We start from the raw sequence: 25,674 nt of genomic DNA, 5'->3' as shown, positions 1-25,674 counted from the left end.
ACCCCCCTTTTTTCTTTTTTACTTTTCTGAAACTCGCCCTCCTTTTGCACGGCTTTCAAGATGCATTGAAGTCTCTTGCTCATCAGAAGCCAGGAAGACACCCTGACATGTATCATTCAGATCGCGTGGGGTTCCCGAGTAAGTTTTATCTTATTTCTTAGTTCAGATCCAGGTATCCAAATGAGGTGGTGGTGGTTTTGGGGGGGATGGGGGGCACTAGCTTGCTTGCTTGCCATTAGGCATTTGAGTATTTCAGCACTTTCATTTAGAACCTACTTAAAAAAAAAGGCCTTTAAACTGGGGTCATTGGTGATGGGGAATATCCACTGGTGAAAGGACTGGTGTCGAACATTGCATAACTGAATCCCAATCCTGAACCACCTGGTAACTGTATCTCACTGTGATTCAATTGAAAATATATATTTATTTAAAAACAGCCTTTAATAAGAAAGCAAGACTTGGTGTTTTAATTTTTCTTTCAAAGGGGGCCTTGTCTGCCTTTCCCCCTGCTCTTCTGGGGGCGGCGGGAGCCAGCTGGGCCCAGCACGGTTTTCTTGAGCATCTTCTTAGCGTGGCGGTCCGGGAGCGGAGCGCCTCCGCGCTCGATTGCTCACGCCTGACACAGTCTCAAGTTTCCAGTGAATGGTAACAAAGACTGGGGAGTGTGGGTGCTGCAGAGAGAGGCATGCTTCGGGGCTCCAGGTAAGGGTCGGGGCTGCTCCCCGGGGGGCTCCGCGCGGCGGCCCGGGCACCCTCCGCCCGGGCCGAGTGGCCAGCAGCACGCTGGACCCCGGGCGCCCCGGCCGGCTGCAGGCGCGGGGGGTTGGGGTGGGCTGGGGGAGGGGTGCAGGGCGCTGAGTTGGTCACTCCGGGAGAAACCCAGGGAAATGCGAAAAATTAAATTAAAAAAGAATCGTAGGAAACCCAAAGCCCCGTCCCCCCAGCGCGCCCGGGTTTCCCTCCTTGGAGAGCCCAAGGAAGCGGTTGGGGGGGACGAAGAATTTTCCAGGTACTCTCGGCTGTTTGACTTTGCAGCTCAGATGGATCTTTTTTTTTTTTTGGTCTTGTTTTGTTTTGCTTTCTTTTTAAATTATTTTTATTTTTTTAATTTACTTTCATTTCTTTCCCTCTAGTTCATAAAAAAAAATCAGCTCTGCCTTGACCTAGACGTTCCTCCCGTGTATGAAAAAACTTTTCCGGTGTCAGCCGCAAAATTAGCATCCTCGGGATCTCGGGAACAAAACCTGCCACGTTAACGTAATAATAATAATAATAATAATAATAATAATAATAATAGCATAATATTGCAGCAGCCTTTCTAGCAGTTTCTTCCCGCGCGCGCTTGCGCTCTCTCCCCCTCGCGCTTTCTTCCCCTGCCCCCCGTACATTTTTCTTAAAAGTATTTGTGCTTTGCAAATGTCAGCTGTATTCTAATGAAGCCGGGCATTGTTGGCCCGCGAGGGGCCGTGCATTCCGCCGCTTTATGGCCGGTTATGGGGCTCCGTGTGCGAGTGGGTGGCACCACTTGCCGGCTGCCATTCTGCGCGCCGCGGGTTGGCACGGGGGAGCGCAGCGCCCGCGAGGTGCCCCGTGGGTCTGGGTGCCGGGGAGGAAAGCGGGACCCCGCCGTGGCCGGGCAGGGGCCCGGGACGGGAGACCCCAGGACGGGGGACCCCCTTGAGCGAAATGTGCGCCGGAGGGCACTTCCCCAGCCCTTTTGCATTTCTTTTTATTTCTTTTTTGTTTTTTGATGCCTCTAACCTTTCCTTATTTTTTGGATCTGGTTGCTGAGCCGGGATGGTTTTCAAGAGATTTCCTTTTTTTCCTTAAGAGGATGGTTTTAAATAATGCACGTTAGAAAAAAAAAAAAAGTTTTAAGGAACCGAGTGTGGTGGGAAGGGGGTTGCAGGAGGAGCCGCCAGTCTTTCTTTCAGTTAGGGAAGCCCTGTGATGTCGGAGAAAGAGAAAAAAAAAGCAACAGATGTTTCTTCTGTTAGCATTGAGGTAGTTTCATTCAAAATGCACAGTAGCTGGAATGGGGAGGGAAGGTCATAAATCTAACTTAATCAGTGAATTCATAATGTGTAGTCACTGAAAATGTGCCCTTTTATGATTCAGAGTTTGAAGAGTCAAGGGTAACTTTACTTTTGAAGAATCCTTTTTAGAAGGGTTGGTTTTTTTTTTTTCTAAGAAAAAATATGTGATTAGTGGCACGGGGAGAATGTTTATTCTTTCATTTAGCTGTGCATTTGAACTATGCAGAAAACTTCATCTTGTAGGATCTTAGGGGGAGGAAGGAAAAAAACACCCAAGTCACTCCATTGTAAGGTACTTAGGGTAAACCTAGGTTGCAAAAGTTTGTCATTGCACAGAGAATGAAATTGCAATAGGAAACATCAGTTGCGTGGGCCGTAGGTCATTTTTATTATCAGCTGGAAGCCGAAAGGCTCACTCCGAGGAGGTCTTTGAATAAGAAATGCCAGAGAAAGCTTTTGAGTTTAAGTGAACTTGATGTGCTGCATTTTGCCTCTGAAAAGAAGCTTTGGTTGATAATGAGGGCTGGTCAGCGGGAAGGAGGAAGGAGGTGCTCCCAGAAACAGAAGTAAAGAAAGTCTTTTTCTGGATCGATGGAGTTCATAAGTGGAAGGAAGGATTGCCTTTGACCCGGAACCCAGTCTGTGCTCTCCTGGGTCCTGTGTTGATGGCCTTGGTTGCACTCTCCAGACCCTTGCAGGTGGGACACAGGCTCCTTCCCACAGCCGGTGTTGCTTGGGTACCACAGCCCTAAATTACTGCTGGAAAGTCAGTGCCTACAGTCTCTCAGAGCCTTGGCGCAAAATTTGTGGAGGGGATAAATATTAAACGTTTTTCTCAACGTTTCCTTGGGTCTAAGGGAGGACTGGGAAAATATAGCGACATTGAAGGTGATTATTAAAATTTTCTCCGGTCGGCGCCTATAGTACAGTGGGTAAGGCATCTGCCTTAGCATGTGGCCGACCCGGGTTCGATCCCTGGCATCCCATATAGTTCCCGAGCATTGCCAAGGAGTGATTCCTGAGTGCAGAGCCACGAGTAAGCCCTGAGCATTGCCCTCCCCACCCCCGCCCAAAAAACCAAAAACCTGATTTTTTTTCTGCCCTTCAGTTCCAGTCCGCAGAGTTCCCAGAACGTTTTCTTTGCTTTAGATGAAGACAGATTTGAGAGATTTTGCAGACTTTCAGCTCATTGTGTCAATTAAAATTGAGCTTAAAAAATTATTTATGGGGACTGGAGCAGTAGTACAGCAGGAAGGGTGTTTGCCTTGCACGCTACTGACCAAGGTTTGATTCCCAGCATCCTTGAGCACCACCAGGAGTAATTCCTGAGTGCAAAGCCAGGGGTAACCTCTGTGCATTGCCGAATGTGACCCAAAAAGCCAAAAAAAAAAAAGATATATATATATATATAAAAAATATATATTTGCTTTGCTTTGCTTTTAGTTTTGGGGCCACCCCCAAAGCCAAAGATAAAAGTGGTATTCAGGGCTCATTCCTAGAACATACGGGGGGGGGGGGGGTTACTCTTGGTGGTGCTCCAGAGACCATCTGGCACTGGGGATAGAACCTGGCCCCCTACATAGTAAGCATCCATTGAGCCCATTATGCTTGCCTCATGTTTTGCTTTCTTTAGAGGATTTTTTGTTTGTTTTCCCCTAAGATTAGCTAACTTACATGAAAATGAAGATGGGTTTACAAACTCTGGCTAAAGGAGGTATTTTTATAATTTGGACCAAAGAATCCATAACTTGGGTGGAATAGACCATTGGAAATCTAATCATCACGGCAGGTCCTGGGTTCTAGTGATCCAAAGTGCGTGTTACCTAGGATTCTAAACGCAGGCCTGGTAGTAACTTCCTAAGCAAGGAGAACCCCGTCAGCAGGAAGACTCAGCCTCAGAACCAGAACCGTAGGTGATGAGCAGAGTGCTGAAAGTGTCACTCAGGAGTGAGCCGTCAGCACAGGATGAGGCCTTAGCTGCTCCTTTGCAATGGCCGAGTGCCCGGAAGTTGCCTGGATCGGACCTGACAATCTGTGTGACCCGGCAACCATTGGCGGCATCTCCTTCCTCATCTGTGCGGTGGAGAGAAAAGGGAAAATTTGCTTCGTTGCTGGCATTGTTCCATTGGTTTGTTTCAGTTTGCTGTTCACGCTGCCCTTGAGGAGTCTGCGAGATAAGAGGGATCTTGAGCTTGAGCAGGTCATGGAATGGATCGCTGCCTCTTACTCGTAGCATTGGTTCAACCACATTTTAGGCAAGCAGTTGTGTGTGGGTGCGTGTTGGGGTGTTTGAGGCCACACCCAGTGGTACTGAGGGGTTACTCCTGGCTCTGCACTCAGGGATCACTCCTGGTGGTGCTGGGGAACCCTATGGGATGCCTGAATCAAATTCGGGTCTACCATGTGCAAGGAAAGTGCCCTCCCTGCTGGACCATCTCACCAGCCCCACCAGGCTTCTCGTTGTTAAATGAATTTGGATCTTGTCTTCCCAAACTGGAAGCCATCCAAAAAAGGGACTTTGTTTAAGGCACTTTTGCTCGCTTGTGGTCCAAACGTTGGCAGCTGTCTTGGTGATTTCGCTGACAAAAATGAGGAAGAGACGGTTAACTGAGCACTCAGAGGCGAACAGCGGAACTTGCAGGGAGAGCTTGCAAAATCTTTTTCATGGATTTTTCGATTTCGGTACCAAGAGTTTGTTGCTCTTTAAAATATGACTCAAGTGTACCTCTGATAATAGTTCTCAAGTAGAACATCTGGTTGAAATAAGAATGTCAGTAGCCATTTGTCGTTTTGAATGAGCTCTTTATTCACTGCACTCTTTTAGGGAATAGATTAAGTCTCATTTTATTTGCTAAGGGAAAGAATTTACTGGGAACTCCTTTTTAAAAAAAATGTATTATTTTGTATTGAGGGTCACACCCAACAGTGCTCAAGGCTGACTCCTGGTACTGTGCTCAAGAATCAATGCGTGCCAGAGTGATAGTACAGCAGGTAGGGCACTTGCCTTGCACGCAGCCAACCAGGTTTGTTCCCTGGCACCCTCCAGGGCCCTCAGAGTATCAGCTAGAGTAATTTCTGAGTGGAAGGCCAGGAGTAACCCCTGAGCATTGCTGGTGTGCACCCCCGCTCAAAAAAAAAAAAAAACCCTTAAAAAAAGAATCAGTCCTGGAGATGCAGTAATTTAGACTCAACCCCTGGTTATCTCGTAGGCCCTCTTGAAAACACTTAATTCATGGGGGAGTCCTGGGTCTATCTGAGTTTCTGTCCTGATCCTAGAGTTTAAAATTTCTTTTTTCTTTTTTTCCCCTCCCGTTGTATCTGCTGACAGGATACAAGAAAAATACCTAGTTTGCTTGACTTTTTTCCCTCCAGAGGACACTTCCTCTGCCCCACTTGAATGACCAATTAAGACAGAAATCTCCAATTGGCAGAGTGAGAAGGGGGCATGGCATTTCCTTTTGGAAAAGCTCACCTTTGAAATTCCAGCCCAGGCGTGTAGTTCCGAGGTCAAGCAGACGACTTGCCTGAATGAAACCTGGGTGTCCTCCCCAGTACTGCACGAATAAATAATAAATTCCAGACTCACGCAGCACCTTTTTTTCTTTTTCTTTTTTTGTATTTTATTTTTTAAATTTGGTTTAGGGGTCACACCCAGCAGTGCTCAGGGATCACTCCTGGCAGCCTGCGGGGCATGGGGGGTACGGATATGAGATGCTGTGAATTAAACCTGGGCAAGGTGTCCTCCCTGCTGTGCTATCGCTCTGGCCGCAGACAGCACCCTCTTCTATAAATCTTAGAAGAAGGCTCTTCTGGCTGTGAACTCCTCACTGAGCTTGCCACCACAGAGGAGGGTTTGGAGATTCTTCCTCCGAGTGATCCTGTGGGTGTTGTAACCCTCACTCCTTCGATCTGGGTGGTCGCTCCCACCTGCCTTGATCAGCGCCAGCCATGCGGGGCTGTTGGTGGGAGATAAAACACTGCCTTCCGCTGACTGACTGGGCTGGACACCATCTGCAAAGATGGTGTGAAAGGAGAGGTTGAAATTGAGAGCAGGAAAAGGGAGAAAAGAGGACTGATCTGCCCTTCCCTTGTCTTTGAAATGAAAATTGAGAGAGTTCTTTGTAGTCCTGTTTTGCTTACTCCTTTGCTTCCTTAATCTGGGCGAAAAGAAAAAAGGGAACTTGACCTTGCCTGATAAGACTTTTGTTAAATAGATGAGTTCCCAGCAGGAGATGTCCACCCCAGGCAACCCCCAGAGGTGAGACACTTGCCTTGCAGTCTGCCAACCCCAGTCCTTCACCCCTGGGTATGGTCCCTGGAGCACTGCCAGGTGTGGCCCAGAGACCTAAATAAATACGGCCGAGTTCCTGCCCGCCCGCGTGTCTCCCGTGGCCCCAGACTGTGCTTCTTGAATCCATGGGTCTCTTCTCCCCACTGCTACCCTTTTGGCATCTTAAGAAGCAGGGGCGGGGCCAGAGCAATAGCAGAGCAGGAAGGGCATTTGCCTTGCACACGGCCAAGCCAGGTTTCATCCCTGGCATCCCATCTGGCCCCCAGCACTGCCAGGAGTGATTCCTGAGTGCAGAGCCAGGAGGAACCCCTGAGCATCGCCAGGTGTAGCCAAAAAGCAGAGGGAAAAAAAAAAAGAAGAAGCAGGAGCTTCTGGGAAACCCTGTGGAAGAGGACAAGAGCCACGTGTACGTGTGTCTGGGGACATCTGGTAAACCTCTTCAGTGCCACTCAAAGACAGTGTCTCCAGCTAGGCATTCTCATTAAGCCGTGGCAAAGAGATGAGACAAATGCAGAACGAAAAGGCGCCCTCAGCGAGCACTGTGATAGAAAAAGGACGGAAGGATGTTTGATCAGCAGGGATGGAGGCCGGGGGGGACAGGTGCTGAGCAGTCCTTCCTCAGGATGAGGGCTTTGGGGCGGCTGTTTGAAAAACACTGAGAGGAGAGAAGAGAACTCTTGCGCCAAGAGACTCGGCGACTTCTATCGCTTGGAGGTCTGATGACGAAGACAGTGATAATAGTCCAGATACCAGAGCTGGAATTCGGAAGTTTCAGAAATGAGCGTGGAGGAGCTGGAGTATGTGCTTTGCATGCAGAGCCCAGTTTCGTTGCCCTGCCCCGCCGTGTTCCCCAGAACGCTGAGCCAGGGACATCAGCACCTCATTTCCAAAGGTCACACACACACGTAGAAATGTCTGTTTCTACTCAGCCTGGAAAGTGGATCTGACGCTTGAAGGACTCGCAGAGGGGACAGATTGATGGCCATGTCCTGACTGCAGTCTGGAGCTGGGCTTGAAAGCACCATTTCCGGAGCCCTCCCCGGCTGGGGGAAAGGTTTTGGCTTGCTGGGACAGGTGGGGTGTCCTGACAGCTGCAGAGCCCCTGGACTTCTGCGGCCATGCTTGGTCACGGGGGTGGGGGGCCTGTGGACATAGCCCGTGCAGGGAGCACTGGTCCCGGGCCCAGGGCCACTCCTGGTGGTGTCCATGGGACCATTGATGGTGGCAGGGATGGAAGTGGAGCTGGCAGCATGCAAGGCGAATGGCTCTTAACACTCCAGAAACCTCGATCTTTCTTGTTTGGTTTGGGACCACACCTAGCGTTGCTCAGGTCCTGCGCATGGTGGGGGCGTGTGTGTGTGTGTGTGTGTGTGTGTGTGTGTGTGTGTGCCTTGTAATTATTGTACTTCAGTTTTTAATTTTATGTTTTGATTTGGACCATCCCTTGGCAGTGCTCAAACCCAGGTTGTCCGTGTGCAATGCCAGTGCCTACGTACTGAACCATCTCTCGGGCCCCTTGGTCTTTCTTTTATACTCATCTCTGCCCTCTGGGCTGTGTGGTCTCTGTTCGGAGCCCAACCTAGAGGTGTCTCTACCTCTTACTCTTCAGACTGTGAGGAACTTGGGTCTGTTTTGTTTTTAGTGGTGTGGTACAGGGTTAGGAGATGCCGGTGGCCTGTGGCTTTGTGATCTGAGGCACTTGGACATGTAACAGAAAGGAACCTGACTTAGAATGTACAGGTCGGGCCAGCCCTTCCTTATACTAGATGCCAACCCTTACAGCAAGAATGAAACAGCGTCCAGGGCCAGGGAGCCGACTCAGCAGCCTGGGGCCCATCCCCTGCAGGCGGAATTTCTGGGTTCAGGCCCTGGCACCCCATTGTCCCCCAAGCACCAGGCCATGGACCCCAAGTGCTTTGGAGTGCAGAAATGAAGACAAAAGAAAGATTAAAGCTCTGAGGTGGTTTTAGCATGAGAGTGAAGGAAGCTGGTAGGACACTTGCTTTTCCTGCCCTTGCCCCAGTTCTGATCCCTGGGGACCTCAGTATGGTTCCCCAAACCCCTGCCAGGCGTGATCCCTGAGCACAGAGCCAGGAGTGAGCCCTGAGCACTGCAGGGTATGGCCCAAATCAAAAGAGAAAAATTGAAGGAAAGTGACAGTAACTACAAGGTTTATTCTCACACACACATATACCCTCGCACCCTCTTTCAGCTGTCCATACGCAGACAGACTAGGTTTATACATACACACACACACACACCCTCACACCCTCTTTCAGCTAGGTTTATACACACACACACACACACACACACACACACACACACACACACACACCCCTTTTTCAGCTGTCCATACACAAACAGGCTATTTGTCCTTACTTCACAATTTGGTATTTCCAGTGGGATGTGATTCCAGGTAAACCATGAGTGGCTAATCTGTGTTTCATTTAAGAAGATCGTGCCGCCTATCAATCGTACCACAGCTCTTTTTCTGCATAAAGGCAATGGGTGTGCCAAGCCTCCGCCCATTTCTCCCGGGCCATTCTGTTGAGTTGTGGGTTGCGCGACCTTAAGCTGGTTGCGCTTAACTCTCATCGCCCCTTGTAGCAGGAGCTGTGATAAGGCCTCATTAGGACACCCTTATTGGACACCATCCAATGACCCGTGACAACTGTCACGCTCCAGTGGCCGAAAGTGTGGTCTCAGAAGGGAAGAAATTCACGACTGCTCATTGCTTAGTGGAAATTATTATTATTATCATTATTGTTATTATTATTGTTTTTGCTGGTTTTGGTCACACCCAGGGATGCTCAGGGGTTACTTCCGGCTCTGCACTCAGGAGTTACTCTTGACAGTGTTCAGGGGACCATATGGGATGCCAGGGACTGAGCCCAGGTCGGCCGCGTGCAAGGCAAATGCCCTACCCGCTGTACTATCTTTCCAGCCCCAGAAATATTAATAATAAGTAAAGTCAGGTCATGCTGGTCCATATAAAGGGAATAAAAAGACGGTTGTATTCTCTGTTCTGAGAAGAGAAAGGCACCTGCGGATCCCGAAAGAGCGAGTGATCCCATTGATCCCTGCCCTGGAGAGCGGAAGCAGGCTGTGATTTCATGTAAAGAGTGATCTGGGAGGTGGGGGTGGAGGACAGTGTTTACCCCATTTTTGGTGTCAGGGAGCAAAGCTGAGGCCTTGGGCACGCCAGGCGTGGTATCGCCTCTGAGCCACGTTACCTCTGGGATGCTGGTCTTCCCCAGCTTACATCAGACACTTTCCAGAGGGCTCAAGGTATTAACGGTTTTTTTTGGGGGGGTCACACCCAGCGATGCTCAGGGGTTACTCCTGGCTCTGCACTCAGGAATTACTCCTGGCAGTGCTCAGGGGACCCTATGGGACACTGGGAATCAAACCTGGGTTGGCCATGTGCAAGGCGAGCACCCTACCCGCTGTGCTATTGTCCCAGCCCCCGTGTTTCGAATGAAGGTATTAAAGTCTGGTAAGAAAGCATGAGGGTTAGTTAAGATACTCTTAGGATGTCCAACTGGTAATTTCAAGGAAGTGTATCACCAGTTGGAAACAAACCCTGGAGATAAGAACTACATAGCTTTTGCTTGGTTTTGGTTTGGGGTCACACTCGGTTCTCAGGAATCACTCCTGGAGGTGCTCACGGGACGGTTTGGGATGCTGGGGATTGAAACTGATCAGCCCCATGCCAGGCAGGCGTCTGGCTAGCTGTACGACCTCTTCGTCTGTCCCAGAGAGCTTCTGTCACTGTCACTGTCACTGTCCTCCCATTGTTCATCTATTTGCTCGAACGGGCCCAGTAACATTGTGAGACATTGTGAGACTTGTTACTGTGTTTGGCATATTGAATACGTCACGGGGAGCTTGCCAGGCTTTGCCATGCGGGCAAGATACTCTCGGTAGCTTGCCGGGCTCTCCAAGAGGGGCAGAGGAATCGAACTCAGGTCGGCCATGTCGGCTGCGTGCTGCGGTGCTATTGTTCCAGCCGCAGAGAACTCTATCTTTTTTTTTTTTTTAGTAGGACCCAGAGTCATAACAGTAGAGAACTTTAAAATTAATTTCTGTGTTTGAAAGTACGTAAAGTGGGGCTAGGAGATAACTCAAAGGGGTGCAGGGCATGCTTTGTACGTGAGAGCCCCAGGTTCGATCCCCAGCACCTATCACCTGGTAGCCCAAGCACCAAAGCACCCAGCAGGGAGTAACCCTACCCCCCACCACTGCCATATGGCTTATCTCCCCTCCTCCCTACAAAGAAAGTCACATCAAGCTTAAATTTGCAGCAGGTAGACTGTTCTTTTAATATTTAAAGATGATCTAGGAAAACCAAGACGGGCTCGGACCGTTAGACTAGAGCAGAGACTTAGAGCATCCGCATGGTGAAAAAGAACGTCTGCTTTGTGAACATATGGTCAAGAGTTCAATCCCCAGCGCCCCCACATGCGCCAGCTGTGGTCTTTCCAGCTCTGCTGCCTGAGCTCCCCAGTGCTATGAGCGGTGTCCAGCTGAACCACAGTCCAGTGTGTGTGGCGCCACCCCTAGCGGGCACCACAGCAAAGAGGATGTGCCCGCTGCATGGCTGGGAGGTGGGAGTGACTTGTGAGCACCAAGGCCGCCCTGGCGAACACCACCACTGTAACACGCGCTCAGCTCCGAGTGTGCCGCCTGGCGAGCACGTGTGGACCTATGTGTGTACCGCGGCCAAGTGTGGGAACACAGGAATCGGAGTTATCACCCCCAGGGTTCCCAGCACTGGAGCTGGAGGTGCATGAGACCCCTCAGTCGGCCCCCAGTGCCGTCTGCAACCATGAGGGGAAGAGGGAGAAACTGAAAAGGAAGGACATTGTTTTTATTTATTTTAATTTTTTTTTCTTTTTGGGTCACGCCCAGCGATGCTCAGAGGTTACTCCTGGCTCATGCACTCAGGAATTACTCCTGGTTGTGCTTCAGGGACCATCTGGGATGCTGGGAATCAAACCCGGGTCAGCCACGTGCAAGGCAAACGCCCTACCCGCTATGCTATCACTCCAGCCCCTGATTAATTTTTTTTCCCTTTTTTTTGGAGGGGGGAGTCACACCTGGAGATGCAAGGGGGTTACTCCTGGCTCTGCACTCAGGAGTTACTCCTGGCGGTGCTCAGGGGACCATATGGGATGCTGGGAATCGAACAGGGTCGGCCGCGTGCAAGGCAAACTCCCTACCCACTATGCTATCTCTCCAGCCCCCTGATTAATTTTTTTAATTAAAATTTTTTTGTTGGTGTTTTTGTTTCAGGACCACACCTGAAACAAGGCTTTTCAGGGCTCAAGGCTTTCTCCTGGCTCTGCACTGTGGCGGGTTTGGGGGGGCCACATGGGATGCCGGGGATCTTACCCCAGTCGCCTGCGTGCCAGGCAGCCACTCAAAAACTCAGCCTGCTCTACTATCTCTCCCGCCCCTTAGAAAAAACTTTTTTTTCCTTTTTTAAAGAAAGATGGGCTTAATGCCCAGGAGGGAACCTTGGATGGCTTTCACTTCATTTTAGTTTTATCTTCTCGGGGACCTCCCAAGCAGTTCTCAGGCGGCCCCGGGCCACTCCCAGTTGTCTTGGCCAAGCAGGCCAGATGGCCCTGCCTGGACCCAGGACTTGGTGCTCAGGGCTCTCCACCATGCCTCCCTGTGGTGCCAGAGAAGGGCGTGTCCCGGGGACCGAGCGCTCTCTGGCCCTTAAGCGGCTTTCAAAGGAAACACGTTGAGCGTTACTGGCGTGCTCCGGTCAAAGCAGAATCAAGACGCCGTGCTGACTCCCGTGGGCTCCTGGGCTGGTGCGAAGAATGTGCGCCCGTCCACACCGAAGGGAGGTCGAAGGTCAAGTGCCACAGCCCCTTGGTGCAACCAGGGGCCCCGACAAGCACACAGCCCCGGTGGTGACTGGAATAGGGTTCTGTGATTAATATTTGTAGCACTAAAAGCTTTTGCATTACTCCAGGGTGCAATAAACTGCTGGGACATAAAAGGAGCTTTCTGCCTAGCGGCTAACAAAATATAGGTTAAGAGGCTGGAGCGATGGGGGAGGGTGGCCCCCTTGCCTCGCATACCCAGGGTCTATCCCAACATACCCTGAGCACTGCCAGGAGTGAGCCCTGAGCACAGAGGCAGGAGTAGGCTGGAGCACCACAGAATGTGGTTCCCAAAGCAAAAAAAAAAGAAGAAGAAGAAAATTAGTAATTGTAAAAATAATATTAAAGCCACGCCAGCTTACGTGGGTGTGGAAGTAGATTATGGTGTTAAGAAAAAGCTGCGCGGAGTGATGGTCTATAGATATATGTGGAAGGGGGAAAAGAGGATTTATGAGTGTTTGTTGGTATTCTAGTTAGGCTGGAATATGCCAGAATGGCCCCGGAAGCTAGCACCAGGGCAGGGAGCAGAATGGCCAAGCGGTACAGGGCCTCTGCAGCAACTCCGCTTTCTCTGTGCGCTCTGACCTTGTGAGTTTGTGTCGCTGGCTTGTGTGTGACATTCGTGCATTCACGCACACACCTGACAGAGCCCTGTGCTGCTTTGCTGTGTCTAGCACTGGGCCTGGTGCTGACGATACAGGTGGCGGGGTTCTGAGGGGGGCTGAACCCCAGCCTGCGGGGCGGATGCTGGGGTGAATGTTCCTAGTGGGGGTCGGGGGTCTCAGAGGCAGTGACAGCTTAGTGGGGACTGGGAGGAAGTTAGAGCAGCAGGCTCTTAGATGTGGGAGAGGAAGGGTCCGAGGGTTTGGGGGGGACTTGCAGGGCCAGAGCCGTGGGGAACACGGGCTTGCATGGCCGGGGGGACCTCGGGGCTGCTGGCAGGGGACAGGGACGAAGGCTGGCCGAGGTGCAGAGCCCGCGTTGGGGTTGGGGGAGGAGGGGGTTGGAGCTGCTCGCTGGAATGCTGGCTGCCGAGAAGAGGGCTCTGCAGGAGGGTAACGGGGACCACTTTCAGAAACGAAGTTGTGTACGTTTGGGCCATAGCGGGTAGCACAGCGGGGAGGGCGTTGGCCTTGTATGCAACCGACCTGGGTTCGATCCCCGGTATCCCATATGGTCCCCCAAGCACCACCAGGAGTGACCCCCCGAGCATTGCTAGGTGTGGCCCCAAAACTAAAATAAATAAATAAATAATAAACTGGGTGGGTGGGTGGTGGGAGAAATTGTTTTAAGTTTTCCAACAGCCCCAGTGAAGAATCCGTCTTAACGATCCCTTGCAGTTAGGTCATGTCATTTGAAATCAGTGGGAATCAGCTGGATAGTTTTTTGCTTGTTTGTTTTTGGACCATATCTGGTGATGCTCAGGGGTTCTTCTGGCTCTGCACTCAGGAATCACTCCTAGCAGTGCTCAGGGGACCATATGGGATGTCGGGGATCGAACCCGGGGTCAGCTGCGCACAAGGCAAGCACCTTCCCCCACTGTACTGGCCCCCAATGAATCGACTATTTTGAAATTTTCTTTATTTGTAGGTCACACCTGGCGGTGCTCAGGGCTTCCTCCTGGCTCTGTGCTCAGGGATCACTCCTAGTGGTGCTTGGGAGACCAGAGACGGTACCAGGGATCCAACCAGAGCCGGCCACATGCAAGGCAAGCGCCTTACCCACTGTGCTACCTCCCCGGCCCCCAGGCTCTACTTTACAGATTTGGCCGACAAGACGTGGAGGGAAGGGAGACCTGTAGGGCTTTGACCCACCGCCACCCGCCACCCCCCCCGCCTCCCCGCACCTCTGTGAGCGCGGCAGGTCCTGTACCACTCACGCACGTGCTCAGCCAGACAGCATCTGTGAACTACTGGGAAAGGAGGACTCGGTGGTATTTTTTCTCGTGGTATTCTTTTGGTCTGCACCGTTGAGGATGGAGCTGCCCGTGCTGAGATGAAGAGAGGGGTGTAGGGACGGAGGTTACTGGGTGGACGAGAAAGGCCTGGAATTATGCCCTGGAGTTGCCCAGCACTCCAGGGGGCCGAGAGAGATGGCAGCGGTTAGCGAGTCCCACCTTTAGTCCAGAGAAACATGCCCGGTGCCCGCAGATCACGGCCTTGAGGAGAGCTGGCAGAGAAAGAGGTGGAGGACAATCCTCGGGGCTCTGGAAAATGTTCGTTTTGTTTGGGGTCAGACCTGTCAATGCCCAGGGATCACTCCTGGCTCTGCACCTGGGGATCACTCCTGGCAGAGCTCCAGGGACCGTATGGGATGCCAGGGATCAAACCCAGGTCGGCTGTGTGTGCAAGGCAAGTGCCCTCCCTGCCGTCCTGTCCCCGCAGCCCCAGATTCTTTTGCTTGTTTTGCTTTTGGGCCACACCCTGCAACGCTCAGGAGCTACTCCTGGCTCTGAGCTCAGGACTCACTCCGATCAGACAGCCTTGCGCAAGGCAAGCAAGGCAAACACCCCACCCACTGTACTGTCTCCCGGCCCCTTGGAACATTCTTTTTCTTCTCACACCTGGCGGTGCTCAGGGGTTACTCCTGGCTCTTCACTCAGGGATCACTCCTGGCGGTGCTTGGGGGACCATCTGGGATGCCTGGGATGGAACTGGGATCAGCCTGGTGCAAGGCCAATGAGTGCCCTACCCACTGTACTATCTCTTTGGCCCCCTGGAGCATTCTTACAGAGGAGGCGTCAGTCGCTTAGACCCAAAAGAGAATGTCGGGTTGAAGGTCAGTGAGAGTGTCCCCAAAGAAGGCGGGATCCAGAAAGTACCAAGTGCAGCTGAATGGTCCCAGGAGTTGAGGGCTGAGAATTGACCCAGGAATTGTGCTCCTGGGAAATCGCACCTTGAGAAGAGCTCCGAGCTCGCTCTGGGAAGTCGTGGGGGCAGGAGGACGCGGGTCCGAGTAAGTTCAAGAAAAACCCTGGGGAAGTGGAGTCCGACCTCGCTGGCAGGTATCACCCGCTCTGCTGTAGCAGGGAACAGCTGTGAACCAAGAGTCAGAGGACGGTGCGCAGTGAAGCCCAGTTTCTGTGATCAGAATGGAAGAGAGGATACTTGTTTGTGTATGGAGAGGAGAGAAGGGGCGCGGCCCGCCAGTTGCAGGGAAGCAGCTGGGATTTTCATGGAGTTCCTGCTTCCCGCAGGGCCGGGGTCATGGCCCGTTGGTACAGCACCTGCCTCACATTTGTGAGCTTTTGGGTTCCATTCCTTGGCACTACACATCACACACAAACACACAGAAGGTCCTAAGTTCTTTTCTGTGCATGTGTGCGCACACACACACACACAAACACACAACAGATATTGGGTTTCATCCCTGGCACCACACACACATACACACAGAAGCCCTGGGGCCCATCCCTGGCACCACACAGACAGATCTTAGGTTCCGTTCCTTGGCATCACACACAAACACACACAAGTTCCATTGCCCATTGCACACACATACATAAAAACACACACACAGATCCTAGGTTCCATTTCTTGGCACCAAACATCACACACAAACACACAGCAGGCACCACACACACACGCACACACACACACACACACACACACACACACACCCCTTCTATGGAGCTTGAGGGAGATGAATGGGCAGAGGGAGAGAATGGCGGCCAGCATAGTGAGGTGTCAGACGCCTCTCAAGTGCATTCCCACTCAGGAAAGGGAGGGAGGGAGAAAAGCCGTGACCCCCTTCCAGAGGCAGGATGCTGAGGGAGGCTGAGGAGCACCTCAGAAGGGCGGGCGCTTAGAGGAAGAGGCTGAGTGGTCTCTGCGCTCCTGTCTCCCAGGGGGCTTCAACACTGAAGGCCACTCATATAGGTGGCCCTCTGTCAGTTTTAGGTTGCATTGACTTACTGTCTCTTTTGATTTTAATTGCTGTGGAGACTCTGCAGTGCTGGGGGCCACCCCCTGCACCCCGAGTTCCACCCTCTAACCGTGAGGGTCTCTGTTCTCATCGAAGAAAAGAACGGGGAGGAACTGAGGGTTGCTGGGAGGAGTTAGGGAGTTGACAGCAGTTCAGAAAACCGTTGCTTTGCTCTGGGTTTGGGTGTGACCTCTGGGTTCTCCTCCTTGGGGATTTCCGGGATTGAAATCAGCTCCCGACCCTGGTCCCAGAGTCCGGCCTCAGAGACAAAGTGGCATCATACTTTGTCGCATTTTCAGCACATTACTTGGAGTGTGACTGTTTAAGTGTTGTCCCGTAAAGCCTTTCTGATGGGAGCTTGAGCAATAGGACAGTGGACAGGGCTCTTGCCTTGCATGTAGCCCTCTGGGCTCAATCTCCAACACCCCATATGGTCCCCTGAGCCCTGCTAGGAATGAACCCTGAGCACAGACCAAGAGTCAGCCCTGAGCACTGCCAACTATGGCCCCCAAACAAACCAAACCAACAAGACCTTCTGATTGGTTCAGCGTGTGTGTGTGTGTGTGTGTGTGTGTGTGTGTGTGTGTGTGTGTTTGAGAGACCTGTGTGATGCCAGGGTTTGAACCTGGGCCTCCTGCACGCCAAGCATGTTTACCTGAGCTTAGCCCATCAAACTCCCTCTACGGCCCTCAGATGTATATTTTTTTCCATTTCTTTGTTTCCAGGATGATAATAAAGCTCTGTACAGCTCAACTCTGATAGCGCGCGCACGCGCGCGCACACACACACACACACACACACACACACACACACACACTCTCTGGCATCCCAGCCTTTACTGTGAGCAAGGTGGAACCATTTGTTTCCTCAGGTTCCGCACCGTGGATTACGGGCTCACCCCGGCGGGCCTGAAACTTGCCCCCGTAACCAGATGTTCCCTTGTGTCTTTGCAGGTAACATTTCCTTTGTTGCGTTTCCAGTTTCCAGTACCAATTCACCAACAAAGATTTTACCCAAAACCTTAGGACCAATCAATGTGAATGTTGGACCCCAAATGGTAAGAACTTCGTCCCGTTTTAGATTCCGAGGCTTCGCTTAGACCAAAGGCGTGTGCTCAAACGTGCTACTCCATTTCTCTCAGGCACTTCCTGCCTTTATTTTTTTGTTTTCTGGTACCGGGGATGGAACCCAGGGCTTCACCCATGTAAGGCCATCGCTCTCCTGTAGGATTATCTCCTTGCTTTGTCGTAGGCACTTCCTGGAAAAAACTATTTTTTAATTTTTATCTTTTTGACTTTCGGGCCACGCTCGGTGATGCTCAGGGCTTACTCCTGGCTCAGTGCTCAGGAATTACTCGTGGCAGTACTCGGCGGACCATATGGGATGCCAAGGATCAAACCCGGGCCTAAGGTGTGCAAGGCAGTTGCCCTTCTACGTTTATACTCTCACGAATTGAATATGAACAAGAGTTCATCTCCCCGGAGCTGTTTCTTTGAAACTCTCGCCAGCGGGTGGTGCCCGTCATTTTATCTTTTTCTCTAGCAGCTGAAATGGGAAAGACGGTGGTTTCTCCAGAGACGCTCATTAGATATCCCAGTGTCTGTGTCACTTCTTTGTCATTGTTGTTGGTTTGGTCTGGAGGCCACACTCGGCCGGGCTCAGGGCCTACTCCTGGCTCTGTGCCCGGGCATCCTGTGCTTCTGGAGTAGCACGGGGGACCCACATGTGCTACCGAGGATCAAACCCAGGTCTGCCCCATGCAAAGCAAAGGGCCTGAACTCTTGTTCTGCCTCTGCGGCCCTTAAACCCTTTCCAGAGCAAGGGAGGGTTTGTTCATAAATGAGGTTTATAAATAAAGTTTAGGTAGACTTTATTTATTTTAATATTTTTATTTATATTTAACGTAGCACTGAAGCACTGTCCTCCCATTGTTCATTGATTTGCTCGAGCAGGCACCAGCAACGTCTCCATTGTGAGACTTGTTACTGTTTTTGGCGTATTGAATACGCCACGGGGAGCTTGCCAGGCTCTGCCGTGTGGGCGGGATACTCTCGGTAGCTTGCTGGGCTCTCCAAGAGGGACAGAGGAATCAAACCCGGGTTGCCCGCGTGCAAGGCCTTACCTGCTGTGCTATTGCTCCAGCCCCTATGTTTAAAGTATTAAATATAATATATTTAATATATTCGTTCGATATGCCAGACACAGTAACAAGTCTCACAATGTTACTGGTGCCCACTTGAGCAAATTGATGAACAATGGGAGGACAGTGCTACAGAGCAGTGCAGTGCTACACTAATATATATTTAATGTATTCATATACATTCATATATTAATATCACTGTGCTACTGTATCACTGTCCTCCCGTAGTTCATCAATTTGCTCAAGTGGGCACCAGTAACGTCTCAAAACAAATCAAGAGACTTGTTGTTACTGTTTTTGGCATATCGGATACATCATGGGTAGCTTGTAGGGCTCTCTGAGAGGGGTGGAGGAATCGAACCCGGGTAGGCCACGTGCAAGGCAAATGCCCTACCCTCTGTGTTAAATATATAAATTAAATAAATTTTATTGATAAATGAGGTTGATTGCCTTGTTCATAAACAAGTAACTGAAACAGCTCCTGACACTTCCCCCACTGTGAACAGATTCAGTGACTGCCCTTCCTGGCCTGGGGTACCTGGAGCTCGAGGCTCGGCTCTGCCCTGCCTATAAGGCTCGTGTCTGTGTTAAACACAGGCGTCCCGAGACAGACCTTTCTTTCAGTCTCCTTGCGTTCCGGCCGGCCCCGAAGGCTCCTCAGACTTTGTGGCGAGCACATTTTTCTTGGTCAGTGCAGGACTGTTCCTTCCCGGCCGCGTTCCAGCTCGGGTCTGACCCGTTCGCTTAAGCATGCGAGGAATGTGATTCCTCTCAGGTGAGTGGCCCCGCTTGGCCCCGGCGCTCTCTCGGGCTCTTTTCAGAGGCTCGGAGGCGAGCGTGGGCTGCTCCCGGCCCCTGCAGCCCGGGCCCCCGAGATAAGGCGGCCGAGTGCTGCCTTTTCATCAGTTTAGGAGATGGTTTGTGGTTTGTTTTTTTTTTTTTGCTTTGCACAGGGGTTACTCCTGGTTCATGCACTCAGGAATCACTCCTGGCGGTGCTCAGGGGACCATACGGGATGCTGGGAATCGAACCCGGGTCGGCCACATGCAAGGCAAATGCCCTACCCGCTGTACTATCGCTCCAGCCCCAGGAGATGTTTTTTAATACAAACTGAGACCGACAGGCCCAGACATCGCGTGTCCCCCTTAGCTTGCTGCCCCTGTTTTGAGGGACCGTCCTGCTAGTATTTCAGCAGTGCTGCTGGGAGTCAGAGACTCTTAGGGAAGAGTGTTTTCTACCCAGTGTCCTTTGCTCTTGGTGCTTCTCCCTGCCTCGGTGCTGGGATCGACACGGGCAGCACTTGGCAGGCATGTGGAGACGCGTGCGCTAAGCTCAGCCACGCCCGTCCGACCCCTGTTGGTGGGGACTCCGGTGAAGGAGATGCCCACCCTTCTCCCTTCTTCCTCCCTCCCTCTCCTTCCTTTTTTCCTTTTTTCCTCCCTCCCTCCTTCCCTCTTTTCCTTCCTTTCTTTTCTCCCTCCTTCTTCCCTCCCTCATTCCTTCCTTCCCTCCCTCCCTTCCTTCCTTCCTTCCTTCCTTCCTTCCTTTCTTCCTTCCTCCTCCTCTCCCTCCCTCCTTCCCTGTCAGTGCTCAGGGCTTACTCCTCGCTCCCTGCTCAGGGATCCCTCCTTGAGCGCTTCAGGCTCCACATGGGGTGCCAGGGATCGACCCTGGCTTTGCTTATGCAAGCAAGCACCTTGCCCGCTTGCCTTGATAAACGGCTGAGAAACTGGCAGGGCGCTTGCTTTGCCGACCCGGGTTCCATCCTCGGCACCACTTTAGTCTCCCGACCCTGCCCGAGTGATCCCTCCGCACAGAGCCAGGAGTGAGCCCTGAGCACCGCCAGGTGTGGCCCTAAAAACCCGAACCTCATTGGTTCAGATTTCGGAGCTGTTCCTGTCCTTGTGCGCTGAGTGATCCCTGGTGGTGCTCTGGAGGGCCATGTGTGGCATCAGAGACTCGTACCCAGGCCGCGGCAGGCTTCTGTCTTGTCTCTCCTTTTCCACATCCCTGAAGGCGCCTTTCAGGGGCTCATCCCTCCACATTTTTCCCCTCCCTTTTTGCTTCCTTGACTTGACTCTTCTTATCTGAAAGAATCTTGCAGCAGAATATTCTTGCTTGGCAGGTTTTAATCTCGGAGTATTTCAGGTATGTCAGACCAGGAACTGGGGCCAGAGTGCAAGGCTGGGTGCTGGTCTTGCACGCCGCTGACCGGGGTTTGATCCCTGACTCTCCATATGGTCCCCAGGCATGCACCCTGAGCACCCGTGGTGGCCCCCAAAACAAAGCCAGGCCATCCTCTCTCATACTTTCTATCCATTCCAAGTATTTTTGTTTGTTTGTTTATTTGTTTTCTTACTGGGTTTTTCTCCTGCCCCTAACATCTTTTTTTTCTTTTTGAGTCACACCCAGCGATGCACAGGAGTTACACCTGGTTCATGCACTCAGGAATTACTCCTGGCGGTGCTCGGGGGACCATATGGGATGCTTGGAATCGAACCTAGGTCGGCTGCATGCAAGGCAAACGCCCTACCCGCTGTGCTGTTGCTCCAGCCGCCCTAACATCTTTTTTTAGTTCAAGCTTCCACCTCAGTCTCTGGCCCTTGACTTTCTTACCCTCCACCCCCTCCCCAGATTCTTGGAAGAATCTGAACTCTGTCCCACAGGGCGATAAAATCTTCTGAGCTTGGATTCTAGAAAGTTGCGCTCCCTTGTGATATCATGAGCCCTTGAAGGATCTGACCTTGCTGGTGGGTGTTTGTGTTTGTTTTTCTGGAATTTTCGTTGATAGCTGCTCCTTTAGATTTCTCCTGTTTCTTGTTTTTGTCTTGGGGCGTCGCTCCGGGCTCTGTGCTCAGGGGTTACTCCTGGAGACTGGGCAGAGGTTGAGCCCTGGCTGTTCCTGTCTCCCTGGCCTTGAATTTCGGACTGTTTTCTGTATATGTATGTATATAATGTTTAAATCTCTCCAGCTATGGGAAGGGAGTTGAGCTACTGCTGCTTTGCCAGCAGGTGGTGCTGTGGCTTGATTTGGTTGGACTGCGTGTGCGTGCGTGTGCTTGTGCGTGTGTATGTGTGTGTGTGTGTGTGTGTGTGTGTGTGTGTCTTTGAACTTTGTTGGCATCCTAAGGAAATGAGGTGTATATCTGTAGCTGCTTTGAAAGCTGAGGGCTTGGGGACCTTGTTAGTGGTACCCCCAGATTGAGCTGGGTGCTTACTTCCTAGGGTTGGCATGTGGGGCGGGGGGGGGGGTCTAGTGGGCGGAGAGCTGTGTCCGACCCTCACCTGCATCATTTTTGCTCACTCTTCCTTCTTCAGGGTGTCTGCTTGTCCCTCCCCACCTCCCAAACCACAGCCTTTCACCCTTTCCTGCCCTCACACCCTGTGCCTCTCTGTCTGGCATGGTGGGCTTTATTGCTTGTGGGTTTGATTCAGGTACCTCCAGTTGGCATCTTTGGTGGAGAAAGATACACACACACACACACACACACACACACACACACACCCTTCATGCCTGTGTCAGCACCGAGAAGGCAGGCAGAAAGAACTAAGACATTTTCTTCTCCTCCTCTCTCTTTTTCTTGGGGGGTGGGGGGGCACCCCCAGCGATGCTCAGGGGTTACTCCTGGCTCATGCACTCAGGAATTACTCCTGGTGGTGCTCGGGGGACCATATGGGATTCCGGGTATCAAACCGGAGTCAGCCACCTGCAAGGCAGACGCCCTCCCCGCTGTGCTATGGCTCCAGCCCCTTCTGTTTTCTTTCTTTCATTTGTTTTGTGTTCAGAGGCTGCACCCCACAGTGCCCAGGAGCTGTCCCTGGCTCTGTGCTCAGGAGTGACCCCTGTGGAGTTCGGGGACAGATCGTGGTGTCAGGCGTGGAACCTGGGGGTGGGGAGTCAGGGTATAAGGCAGCACCTTCTCCCCATATTCTCTCTCCAGCCCAGTAAGTGTTTGTGAAGGATTTTTTTGGTTCCAGCCTCCACTAAAAGGAAGGAAGTGTTGCTGACGGCTCTCGGCAGGGACTGTCCACAGGCGAGATGTGGCCAGTAGAGAATTTGCCTAGGGCATGCTAGGGCCCAGGTTCAGCGCCCAGTTCTGCAGATAAACAGATGAATCGGAAACTCAAATGTGGCAGCTCCCTGCCAAAGTCATTTCTCATGGAGAGAACTCATTTTTCCTGCCTGTTTTTTTTTCCTGCAGTTCTGTGCTCCTTGAGACCCTTTTAATTCAGTTAAACCGAATCCCGAGTCCTACTCGTAGAGAAAGCCCTCCTTCATAATATAGTAGTGCAGAAGTAGAGCAGTATCATGATTAATATTCTTGCAAGGGTAAGTGGGGGTGATAAGAATTGTCTCCTGAAGACTCCGGCTCCGGCTCCGGCTCCCAGAGTGACTCACTGATTAGTGCTGACTGGTTCATTTTAGGGCTGGTTGCATCTCAGTGGTAGAGTGCTGGATGTGTGTGTGTGTGTGTGTGTGTGTGTGTGTGTGTGTGTGTGTGTGTCTGTGTGTATGTCTGTATATCTGTGTCTATGTATGTGTCTCTGTGTGTGATGGGAGGCAAGTGTGTGTGTGTGTGTGTGTGTGTGTGTGTGTGTATGTGTGTGTGTGTGGTACTCTGGAGCTTTGATACCCAGCACCACCCAGTAAAGAAAATCTGCCAGTCACTCCCATTTCTGAAGCTGACCGGTGTCCCGGGACAGGATATTTGTCCGTGTGATGCAGTGATTAGTGAGAATCATGTTCTTTATATTGTAGAAAATTTCCTTTCGCGAGGGGCCGGGAGTTGTTCTCAATGGGGTGCCAGGGATCAAACTGGGGTTGGCTGCATGCGAGACTGGCTAAGGGCTTAGCCCTCTATTCAGACTGTCTTCCTACTGAATTTTATGTATCGGTTCTAGCATATCCTTGAACAGAGAAGCTACTTTCTGCTTCGTTTGGGGACCATCCCTGGCAGTGCTGGGGGTGGGGGTGGGGCTCTGCGCTCACGGATCACTCCTGGCGGGGCCTGAGGGCCATCTAGGCTTCCAGCAAGGTAACCCCCCTACTCACTGTTCTTTTGCTTCTGCCCCAGAAAGCTCCTTTTTCATCATTTAAAAACCCAGGAGCCTGAGTTCTGGGGGAGGGTTAAAGCACTGGTGTGGCTCGCAGCAGACTCTGATCTGATCTTGGGCGTATGTGTGGTCCCCAGAGCCAGGGGTGAGCCCTGAGCAGAGCCAGGGGGGCGGTGGGGGGGTGGGTCCAAAACAGAGACAGTGGAAAGGGTTTCTTTTCGGGGGTCGGAGAGGTAGCCACCGGCGTCGGGTACTTGCCTGTAGTGCTGCTGACTTGGGTTTGGTCCCAACACCCCATCTGATCCCTGAGCCTGTCTGGAGGCCTCTGAGCAGAGCTGGGAGGAGGCCGAGCACCTCGGGGCTGAATATTTATTGGGCTTCCCCGTGCCAGGCCCACATACACTCTCCTCCCCTGAAAGACGGAGGCGGAGTGGAAGGTGCAGACACGTCCTCTCACGAGTCTGCCCGCGCTGTCTGAATCCCAGATTCATTAGTCCTTGGTGTGCGGAACTCGCCAGACATCCGTCAGCGGGTTTTTGTCTTTTGCTTTTATCTATTTTTCAATCAGCGTAGCTCTCCGAAGCATTTGTGTGGCAGAGACCCCCTTGAGCCCTGGTCAGCACTGGGCCAGAGAGGGCCCAGGGGTAAGGCCCTCGCCTTAAGGGTGGATGACCCCAGCTTGATTCCGGAGCATCACTCTGTGACCCCAGAAATCTTTCCCACACCCCAAGAAAAAGAAATTTCATGTTGACTAGGCTTTAATAATTTAGTTTGAGCCAGAGAAATGGCACAGACAGTAGGACATTTTCCTTGCACGTGCCAGCCTGGGTTCGATCCCCAGCATCCCATATGGCCCCCCAAGCACCGCCAGGAGTGACTGCTGGGCACTGCCAAGTGTGGTCCCCAAACCTAATAATTAGAATAATTTAGTTTGAATTTATCTTGAAAGCAGGGGAATCCTTTCTCTGGTTCGGTATGGGAGGGAGCAGGAGTTGAACGATGCCACTTAAGGTCTTAGCTGGAGTCAGGCTCCATTTGATATGGGTGAGGATGATTCTCTAGCATTTTGACTGGAATAACTGCTTTTGTCATAAGGGGTAGCATTTAAAAATCATAGATAGTCCACACTGGTGCTGTTCTTACCGGGACTTTCAGCCAAACCTTATCACTATTTTGGAGATTCTTGAAACTGCAGAGGTAGAGAGATCAGCTTATAGCGGGTCACCCCAAAGAATGAACAGTCGTAATCAGCCCAATGTCAGTTCACTCATTTCTTCACTCAGCAAAGCATGGCTGTTTTGTTTTTGTTTTAAGTAAGAGCACTTTTTAAAAATATGCTAACGTGTTTTAAGGGGGCGTATATTACGATTATAAAGATTGAATCGGGGTCTGCTACATGAGTGGCAAATGCCTTACCCGCAGTTACCATCTCTTCAACCTTTTTTTGGGTGGGGGGGTTGGGGAGGAATGTGAAGGCCACACCCAGCAAAGCTAAGGGGTTCCTCCTGCCTCTGTACTCAGGAATCACTCTTGATGGTGCTTGGGGGACCCTATGGGATGCCGGGGATTGGACCTGGGTCCACAGGGCAAGGCTAGCGCCCTCCCCACTGCCCCATCACTCCAGCCCAGTATTGTTCTGTCTTTAAAACATCCCTAATGTCAAGAGACTCAGGAACAAATCTCGGAACCCAGCAGGTTTTGGCAGAAATCCCTCCAGATTTAAGTGTTAAAATTTCGGAATTTCAAAATCGCACGGCCACTACTGCAGCCATGCGACATCATATGTTATTCATAACCAGCAATAGAACATAAATTGTCTACTGTTGCCTTTTCAGCAGATCTGAGTGTTGGGGTAAAATCTCAAATAATGGTGGGTCTGGTGTCGAAATATTGAATGTGATCAAAGTAGAGAGAGAGTAATGTGGAAATCATCTGCCCCACAGGCAGGGGGAGGGTGTGGGATAGGGGTATACTGGGGTTTTTTGGTGGTGGAGAATGGGCACTGGTGAAGGTACGGGTGTTTCATTGTATGACCGAGACTTAAACCCAAAAGCTTTGTAACTGCTCTCACGGTGATTCAATAAATAAAATTATAAAAAATGAAAAAAAGTAAGGTGGAGTTCATGCCCAATTCAATCAGCTAATCAGCTAATCAGTTGCTGAATAAATAGCAGTACTCCTACATTAAAAAAAAATTCCTAATGGGTATTTAAGGTCTTGAAGCATTAACCCCCTTGAAAGTGAAGTGAACCCCTGTGACCCCAGAACTCTGAGTTCTCCCTTCAAGTGGCGGTTCCTGCAGGGAACGGGGTCTCTACGCACTGATGC

General features: G+C 51.4%; 1 protein-coding gene and 1 pseudogene across 8 annotated transcripts in view; one reads left to right on the top strand and one right to left on the bottom strand.

Annotated features, from left to right (window-relative positions):
- Positions 1–25,674, top strand: part of TFDP2 (transcription factor Dp-2) — a 142,882-nt gene that overhangs the window by 91,863 nt on the left and 25,345 nt on the right. For 3 of the 8 annotated variants that reach the window (XM_056121120.1, XM_056121116.1, XM_056121115.1), the window contains 2 exons: positions 13,818–13,935; positions 17,105–17,208. The exons of 2 other annotated variants lie outside the window; for them this stretch is intronic. In XM_056121120.1, coding sequence (XP_055977095.1) covers positions 13,929–13,935; positions 17,105–17,208 — 111 coding nt within the window. In that variant the 5' untranslated portion in view covers positions 13,818–13,928. Of the gene's footprint in view, positions 1–655; positions 703–13,817; positions 13,936–17,104; positions 17,209–25,674 lie in introns of those variants that run through there. 3 more of the 8 variants (XM_056121118.1, XM_056121117.1, XM_056121121.1) reach the window with 2 other exon arrangements.
- On the bottom strand, positions 5,347–5,482 carry LOC130030885 (uncharacterized; annotated as a pseudogene).

This window comes from Sorex fumeus, unplaced genomic scaffold (assembly GCF_029834395.1).
Source record: "Sorex fumeus unplaced genomic scaffold, SorFum_2.1 ptg000044l, whole genome shotgun sequence".
Lineage (NCBI taxonomy): Eukaryota > Metazoa > Chordata > Mammalia > Eulipotyphla > Soricidae > Sorex > Sorex fumeus.
Note: the sequence above shows the minus strand (reverse complement) of the source record. Positions and strands in the feature narration are given on the sequence as shown.